General features: G+C 29.6%; 1 protein-coding gene and 1 long non-coding RNA gene across 2 annotated transcripts; both read left to right on the forward strand.

Moving 5' to 3' along the window:
• The first annotated feature begins 1,004 nt into the window (after positions 1–1,004).
• LOC115698306 (putative wall-associated receptor kinase-like 16) lies at positions 1,005–8,273 on the forward strand. Its single transcript, XM_030625526.2, has 3 exons — positions 1,005–2,081; positions 5,798–5,968; positions 6,848–8,273. Exons 1-3 carry the CDS (start codon positions 1,193–1,195, stop codon positions 8,089–8,091), a joined length of 2,304 nt encoding a protein of 767 aa, XP_030481386.1. The 5' UTR covers positions 1,005–1,192; the 3' UTR covers positions 8,092–8,273.
• Positions 2,951–4,950, forward strand: LOC115698307 (uncharacterized). The gene is made up of 3 exons (XR_004008088.2): positions 2,951–3,063; positions 3,196–3,272; positions 4,564–4,950. It is a non-coding gene; the product is annotated as an uncharacterized LOC115698307 (long non-coding RNA).
• Positions 8,274–9,379: the final 1,106 nt, after the last annotated feature.

Below are 9,379 nucleotides of genomic sequence, written 5' to 3' on the forward strand. Positions count from 1 at the left end.
TTTGAATGATTAATAAAATTTAAAATGAAATTGAATTTATAACTAATTAAGAAATTTAAAAAATTATTTATTTTTTGAATTAAAAAACTATTTTGATATAAAAAAAAATATATTAAATATTCAACCTTTGAAAGAACTAAATTTTACGGGTACAAGTTTGAGTCTATTTTTTTTTTTCTCAAAAAATTTAGATTTTCTTAAATAAACATAACACTTTTTTAGTTTAATTTTTTTTCAAAGTAATTTTATATTTTTATTGAATTTTTAATTAAGCTTCTTTAACTTGTGAGTTTATCTTAGTTTATTTAAATTATTTATTGGATTTTCAATAATTTTGGTGTTATTTTTTAAGATACGTGTTTATAAATAAAATAAAATTTGAAAATATTTTTTAAAAAATACTTTATGTATTTTTGAAGTAAACTTAATATTTTTTAATTAATTTAACATTTTTATTAAGTTTTTTTATTATTTTTTATTAATTGTTTTTTAAGGTTGGGGCTTTTTCATTTTACACTTTCAAACCGTTTTTTTTCTTTTTTTCATTTTTACGGAATTCTACATAGAAACTCCTATTGCAGCGTTGCAACTTAAATTGCAACAAAAATCGTATAGAAACTTTTATTGCAACTAGCGCTGCAACTACTTTAAAAACCCAAACCGTAAATTTGAAAAAAAAAAAAGTTTAAAAAATAGTATGCGGAGTAATTTTTCTATAATTTTTAATTTTTTTCTTTTAATGAAAAAAGTTTAAATTTTGTATTGGTCAAAATTTTGTAGTGAAAATGCTAATTTTTAAAGGCATGTAACTGTTATATTTTAGGAGAATTTTTTAACTTATATTTTAAAAAACAAAATCAAGTAGTGTTAAAAGTTCGCGAACAAAAATGCTAATTATTTTATATTAAGTAGTGCAGCAAAAATTCTGCGAAAAAAAATGAAGACTTGGGAAGTTTTGTCAATATGTAATAGCCTACCAGTAGTATGTAACTTCCAAGAAACGACATAGTATGAAATTGTCACGGGTCACCCAACTCAAGAGATTGGCTTCTCTTTTTCTATATTTTGTATAAAATGAGCACCATTAGTTTAAACTAGTAGTATATATCAACATTTTATACAAGCAATTCAGAAATCTCTATTATTACAAAGTTAATTATCCAGTAATATATATATATTCCTAGTCACCAAAATGGGGTTGTTACATGGTATAATACTCCTTCATTTGGCACTAACTGCAGCAGGGATCATCAATCTGCGGCGAGCAGAAGCCAAAACCCCAGATGACCGCTGCCCCAGATACTGCGGAAATGTGGAAATTCGCTATCCATTCGGGATCGGTGGCAGCTGCTACTTGAACAGCAAATTCAACATCACATGTAACGACTCCATAGACCCTCCGAAGACATATCTCGGAAAAGGTAACCTCCAAGTTCGTAACATATCTATTATAGATGGCGAAATTAGAGTGTTGCAGCTCATAGCCAAAGACTGTTATTATAAGAATGGCTCCCAACATCAAAACGATAGGCTCGGGTCTCGGCTGCGGTTGTCCAGCTTCACCGTTTCATCTACAAAGAACAAGTTCACTGCCATCGGTTGCAATACTTTTGCCATTATTCAAGGCTTTCAAGGCGAACAGAGGTACAGAACAGGTTGTATGTCGTTTTGTGATCAAGCTCGAGACATTAACTACTATGGGACTTGTTCTGGTGTTGGTTGTTGCCAGGTTATGTCTATACCTCCAAGACTAAACAATTTCACGGTTAGTTTGAGTAGCATTAATTCAAGTAATACAAAGGTATTGGATTCTAATCGATGTAGCTATGGTATCTTAGCTGAGGAATCTGAGTTCAAATTCTCCAACACCAGTTTCCAAGAATTTCAAAGCAAGAAGAATTTCCCTTTGGTTGTTGATTGGTCAATTGGTGAGTTGCCATGTGAGAAGGCTCGGAAGTTTAAGAATTTTACTTGTCATTTGGAGACAAGTGAGTGTGTAAATTCTAATTCCAGCAATGGCTACCTTTGCCGCTGCTTGCCTGGTTTCATAGGAAATCCTTACCACCCAAAGGGTTGCCAAGGTAACATTACTTTTATTATCTATTATTTTTTCTTTTCTTTATTGATGTTTTTCTGTGTTATTTTTATTCAAACTTAATTAATATTAATTAATTAATTAGTTAACAGTAAAGAGTAAAGAGTGAATTTTAATACATTTTTAAGACTATTCACTATGTATGGATATGTGGGGCGTTCTTAGTGATTAGATTTTTTATATTATTTATCAAATTGAAAATTGGAGAACGTCTCAATATATATTATGGGTGTGTTGGGTAACCATTATAAAAATAGTTTTTTGTTTTTTTAATCAAAAATTTAAAAATATAAATAAAAATTGTGTTTGGTGACTCCATTTTATTTTTTGTTTTTAAAATTAAAAAACAGAATTCAGTGAATTTTAAAAACAGATTTTAGATGGTGCCGTTTGGTAACACTTTTTTAATCAGTTTTCTGTTTTTAAAAGTAGAAAAGTGAAAATATTTTTCAAAAACATGTTCTATAAAACTGTTTTTACTTTTCAATTTTATAATTAGAATCAAAATTTTAAAAACAACAAAAATCACTTTCAATATTTTTTTAAACAGTTTTTTTTTTTTGTAAATCAATCTTTTGGATTACGACCAGACCCGGACCCAAATCCCCTCCCCACAGCCCTGGCGCTGAACCCGACTTTTGACTTGAACCCGAATCCGACCCCGGACCTAGATCCGACTTAAATAAAATCAGAAAATAAAAATAAAAATAAACTTTACAGAACACACTTTTGTTTTCTGTTTTTAAAATTGAAAAACAAAAGTAGTTACAGAATGCATTTTTGTTTTTCAAAAATAAATTTTTTAAAAACAAAAATTTTACTTTCATTTTTTGATTAAAAAATTAAAAAACAAAAATGTTACCAAACGGCACCGATGATTTTAAAAAATTTTAAAAACACTTTTACTTCTCTCTCTCGTTAGTCATTCTTCAGAGTAGTTTCCATGGCTTCAACTTCACCATTACAAGGTAAATCTCTTCTTCTCGGTCTCTATTTCTCTCTGTATATTTATATGGCTCTCTTTTCCTCTCTCTCTATGTATCTCGCCTCTCTCTCTCTCCCTATTTCTCGGATTTTTTTTGTTATTCCTTCGTTCTTAGATTTGAAAATGAAAAAATGAGAAGAGCATGACAATGAAAGTGGTTTCTTAGAGAGAAAGATCTTTTTGCTATTACAGGTATGATTTTCTTTTGTATTTTATTTTAATTTTAGAGTTTTTATTTGAGAAAAATTGTTCTTAGCTTTTATTAGGATTTTAGATTTAATCTTTCAAATTAGTTTTAGGTTTGATTTCTGAAATGAGATTTTGTTGCTTAATTTAAAAAAAAAATAGTGAGTTTTGAGTATGTGAGTGTTTTTTGTCATTAGTTGATTCGATTGGTACTCATTCATTGAATTTGAATACATCAATTTGTTTTGTTAGAACCCTCCTTTCAGATGAGAGAAGGCTCCTGAGATTAATTTGGTAGATACTGTTAGGTATGTAAGTGGTAGCGTTGGTGCAATTGTGGTAGAATAATTGGAATTTCTTCGCATGTAACATCAATGAAACTGTGATTAGGGAAACAGGGAACAATTTCTTGGTGTCATAGGTAGCTATGCTAGAACCAACATCCACTCTGCTCATTGTTTTAGCATCAGTGAGTTTAAGATAGTGAAATTGACACAATAGATAATCTTGAAGAATTTGGAACTATTTATTACTAGTTTGAAACTGTGATGATTAATGTTGAGTGGAATTAGGATTCACTTAAAGGAGTAATAAAATAAGTAACTGGGGTAAATATGTTAACTGATTAACAATCACTACTACATCATTATTTTCATAATATGTCTAGTTATTATGTTCATGAGACTTGCGAATTGAGAGAGGAATCTAAGATTACTATGCTTAATTAGTTCTGAGTAATGATCTGAATCAATCAAGCTAGATTAGAATAGATTAGTGTTGTTTGATGATAATGATGATTATTGGTTTATAGGGAATGGTGCTACCTTGGACTTGGACTGTTGAGAAATAAGAATTTGTCCATACCAGAAGAGTAACTCTGTAATTCTGATTGATAGAAAAACAAATGATTTCAAACACTAATACATACCACTTTATAATTCCCTTTCAAAATTATTACCACTACTCAACTTGATCAGAGGCATACATCAATGCTATTCAATTCTAAATTTTAAATAAAAAGAAAAAGTCTTATATTGATTGTGCAAATTTTTGTTTTGTTAGAGACAAGAGATTGTATTTTTTTTTTTCTTAATTCTATTGTTACTTTATTGTGATGGGATTGGATTGGATTAGTTTCTGCTTGAATGTGTTAGTGAGCTTTATAAATTAATACCCAACACTTGTTGTCAACACTTGATTATGCTTCATTAGTTTGTAATTTTTTAAATTAATTTTATTGTTTTTTGTTTTATATAAGTTTTAGAATTAGTTTTATAATTACATGTCGATTGAATAGATGGTAGGAACAGATAATGAGGTGGTTATTATTGATAATAGCGAAGCTTCTGTTTGGCCTGAAAAACATGAAGAAATTTTTATTGAACTTATGGAAGAAGAAGTTTTGAAGGGAAATAGGAATACTATAACCTTTACAAAGCAATCGTGGAAGCGTATAAAGGAGGAGCTATATGCACAAGCGAAGAGAAGTTACACTGATATGCTGATCATAAATGGAGAGCAAATCGACGATGAAGATAATGAGTGAAAATTATTAACAATTAGAATTTTTTTAATAGTTTTCTTCAATATTAGATAATTATTAGTTCATATTTTATTATGACTTTGTCAGTTTTGTGTTATAGATAATGAGTTTCGTGATTTTAAATTACTTGAATTTTTTTAAGATGTTAATGAGTATTTTTTATTTGATTTTTTTTTATAATTTTTATATATTTGTTTAAAAATAAAAATGAATGATATTCATAATTATTTATTTAAAAAAAGAAAAAAAAATCAAAATTTATGTTTTTTTGTTTTTAAATTTAAAAAATAAAAATGGTTACAGAACACACTTTTATTTTCTGTTTTTAAAATTATAAAATAAAAGTAGTTGTAGAACATACTTTTGTTTTCTGTTTTTAAAATTTAAAAACAAAAGTAGTTATAGAACACATTTTTGTTTTTTAAAAACAAAATTTTAAAAGTAAAAAATCTACTTTCATTTTTCTGTTTTTAAAATTAAAAAACAAAAGTGTTATCAAAAGCATGTCCAATATTAAATTAATATATTCCCACTAGCAACTAGTATAATTTTGTTTTATTATTAATTTATCAGAAATATATCAGCGATATACAGTAACTCTAATGCTATATTATTTTTAATTCTTTGTTTGTGAAAAATAAAAATATTATTGTAAATTTTCATTAAATTCTGGAAAAGAAAAACCCAACAAACAATGTTATATAGAGGTGATATAATAAACTATTTTCTAGAGAGTGAGTGTGTGTTAGACATTTTCGATTCGAATCTTAAGTTATACATTGTATTATATAAAAGGCAAAAAATCTGGATATCTGTCAGAGTCCTGATCCGACGGGCAATTCTGACCCGCAAAACAAACGGGTCGTTATCCAAATCCAATTATATTGATATATATTCTATGAATGGATAACTTTATTATTATTATTTTTAACAGAAATTGATGACATTATTATTGTTTATGTCCTGCTCTTAATTTTTAATTATTCAGATATTGACGAGTGCAAAGGTGAAAATCCGTGCATCAACGGAAACTCTATTAATGTAAATGGGAGCTTTAAGTGTTCATGCCTAAAGGGTTATAAACCAGTCAATGAAAGTGAAACAACTTGCGGTAAAATAAATGGATCACGTAGAGCTCTCTTCCTCTATATTCCTTTGGGTACGTATATTTATTTTAATCAAATTGATCATGCCTGTTCTTTTTTTTTTTTCCTTTAATTAATATTAATTGGTTTTTTTTTTTATAATGGAAAAAAATCCACACGGCGACTTGACTCTAGCTTAAAAGATTCTATGAACAATTAAGTTTTGGAAATAATTGAATAGGTGTATGGCTAGCTAGTTAGCTACATTACGTAAATGATAAATTTATAAACAGAGAGTGGGGACTAGCCAGACTGTGTTTAGCATTTCTCTAAATAATAGTACTGTATATCCTGACAAAAAAAAAAGAAAAAGAAAAAAAAGTAGGACTATATATATATATAATTGATAATTTGAACAAATCTAAATTGATATGCAATTTACCACTTACATTGTTATGGCAACATCTAGATAAGAATAAAATTTACAAATTAGAAGTAATATAGCTAAGCGAAATTATCAATGACTTTTTATGACAGAAATTTGTCAATGATATTCATTATTTAAGGAATATAGTTGTGCAGTGTTATTTATTTATTTGATTATGAAAATAATAATAAAGATGTTGTTTGGGCACTATTATTCTATAACATTAATAATGATATTGTAATAAAATAAAAGGGAATTACCTCATATATTGGTTTTTTAACTTTTTTTTTTTTTTTAAATTTACGGTTTGAGTTTCTAAACTGGTTGCAACGCTAGTTGCAATAAGTATTTCTATATGATTTTTTGTTGCGATTTAGGTTGCAGCGCTAGTTGCAATAAGAGTTTTTATGTAGAATCTCATAAAAATGAAAAAAAAAAAAAAAACTGTTTTAAAGTATAAAAATGATAAAGCCCCTAAAATAAATCTAATTAAATTAAGCATCTTATCTTTTCTATATCTATGCAGGTGTAAGTATAGGCCTCCTCAGTCTTATTGCAATTAGTATAATGCTATATTGGGGAGTAAGAAAAAGAAAATTGATAATGCTTAAAGAGAAGTTCTTTGAACAAAATGGTGGGCTGATGTTACAACAAAAACTATCAAGTACTGAGAAAGGACCTGTTGAGACAACGAAAATCTTCACAGCAAAAGAACTAGAAATGGCCACAAACAATTACCATGAAAGTAGAATCATTGGGGAAGGAGGTTATGGAATAGTTTATAAAGGAATATTCCCAAACAACAAGGTGGTTGCTATAAAAAAGTCCAAATTTGGAGCTCAAATAGTCCCAGCTGAACAAATTGAACAATTCATTAATGAGGTAATTCTGCTCATGCAAATTAATCACAAAAATGTGGTTAGGCTCTTAGGTTGTTGTTTAGAGACAGAAGTACCTCTCCTTGTTTATGAATTCATTACAAACGGAACTCTTTTTCAACATATCCACAATAAAGGCAATGAACCATGTTCCTCACTTTCATGGGAAATGAGATTGAAGATTGCAACTGAAACTGCAGGAGCATTAGCATACTTACACTGTGAAACTAATACCCCAATTGTTCATAGAGATATAAAGACAATGAATATACTTTTGGATGAAAACTTCATAGCAAAAGTGTTAGATTTCGGAACATCAAGACTAATTCCCATAGATGAAGATCAGTTATCAACTTTGGTGCAAGGCACTGTTGGGTACTTAGACCCTGAATACTTGCAAACAAGCCAACTTACTGAAAAAAGTGATGTTTATAGTTTCGGAGTTGTTTTAGGAGAGTTAATAACAGGGAAGAGAGCCTTCTCTTTTGATAAATTAAATAATGTTAGTCAAGTCCTAGCAATGTCCCTCCTCTCTGTTAAAGATAATGATCAATTTAACGAATTCATTGATGATAAAATCTTCAATGATGGAGACATGGAGGTGATTAAAGAGGTTGTAGCTCTAACAAAACGGTGTTTGAGGATAAAAGGGGAGGATAGACCTACTATGAAAGAAGTAGCTATGGAGCTAGAGGGATTACGAGCTATGTCAAAGCATTCATGGACAAATGTTGGTGATGAAGAGTCTGAACATTTGCTTGGGGAGAAACATTCAATTAATCATAATAATTACATTGGTTATGATCTTGAATGTGGTTCGAGTGGTACAACGGCAATGTATGATAGCATGCAAACTCAGCTCATGCTCAATCCATTTGATGATGGACGCTAGATTTACATCTTCTAACTATTTTGATGTCTTAAGTATTGTTCTTATTAACTACTTTTGTTTTGTTAGAACTGTTGAGTGGTACTGCTTTAGTGACTAATTGTACATACAAGGTTAAGGTTAGTATAAATAGAAAAGTCTTGGGAAAATTGTAGTAAACTAAGCTTTAATAATTAAACAACTAGTAATGACAAGCACAAATCACAAACAATAATCGAAAAAAAAGGGTTGAACAGAGTACGGAAAAACCAGAAACAATTAAAGTTGTTAAACAATAAAATCAACGCCAAGATATATACTATTTTAAGTTCGATAGATCGATGTGATCTATGGCTCTACTCCAATTCTGGAACACCACCAAATTCTCTTTATTTATTTTTTTTTAAAACTCAAATCCTCTTTATTGATTGAGCAAGAATAGGTACAATACAGTTGAGATCGATTCTCTGATTAGTTCTCTTAAAGTGTGTAACCCTCACACTCTTACCCAAAAATCTTCTTCATCAATAAAATATTCTTCTTACAAAATCTAAATCCAATCTCTCTCTTTTCTCTGTACCTCTCAATTTTTTCTCTCTCCAATTCTCAACTTAATCTGATCGTCATTTTTTGAAATGTTAAATGTTGGTGGTATTTATAGGCTTAAGATCAAGATCCTAAAATCAGTGGTTGCAAGAAGTTAGGTTGTTAAGTTAGTTACCCAATAACTAACTTAACCAACTCTCATCTGAGCAAGGTCTCCACGTCAGCCTAAGGAAGAGTGCATCAGGGAGCGAGTATGAGGCCTTCTGGAGTCACGGTCCAAGGCACTTGCTAAGGACCTTTCCGGATAGGAAAGAGCCAGGTGGAATCAACTATCGGGGACTACCTTCTAGGATGAACAGCTAGCCATCTGGAACTCCTTTTTGGAGGAGGACTAGCTTTTCCGAAGACCTTTCCCGAAAAGACAAAAAAGTCTTCCAAGACCTGCATCCACAAGTCAACAACTTTTCTGGAATGATAATAGCTTCTTGGAGACTTTTCAATTTGGAGGAAACAAATTCCACCTAGTTACTTCAAATTAAATGTATGATGATGAAGAAAGAATGCAACCATCATGGTTGGTGTTCTAGGAATCTCAGTATACTAACTTCTAAGATTGATCAAGTTCAATTTATTAAGACCTTAGTCCCAACATTAGCAGGATTATCTTCTATTATGACCTTCTCTAAATCAACCAGACTTTCTTCTATCTTCTCTCTAATCCAGTATAGTCTTATATCTATATGTTTGTTATTTTCATGATAAACTG

The sequence above is a fragment of the Cannabis sativa genome, chromosome 7 (assembly GCF_029168945.1).
Source record: "Cannabis sativa cultivar Pink pepper isolate KNU-18-1 chromosome 7, ASM2916894v1, whole genome shotgun sequence".
In the NCBI taxonomy this organism is placed as follows: domain Eukaryota; kingdom Viridiplantae; phylum Streptophyta; class Magnoliopsida; order Rosales; family Cannabaceae; genus Cannabis; species Cannabis sativa.

Bases quoted from the DNA above. Each gene is read 5' to 3' on its own strand.
- LOC115698306 (XM_030625526.2), top strand. From the start codon at position 1,193: ATGGGGTTGTTACATGGTATAATACTCCTTCATTTGGCACTAACTGCA. The intron at 2,082-5,797 runs GTAACATTACTT...TTAATTATTCAG, and splicing joins CCACCCAAAGGGTTGCCAAG to ATATTGACGAGTGCAAAGGT. The intron at 5,969-6,847 runs GTACGTATATTT...ATATCTATGCAG, and splicing joins CTTCCTCTATATTCCTTTGG to GTGTAAGTATAGGCCTCCTC.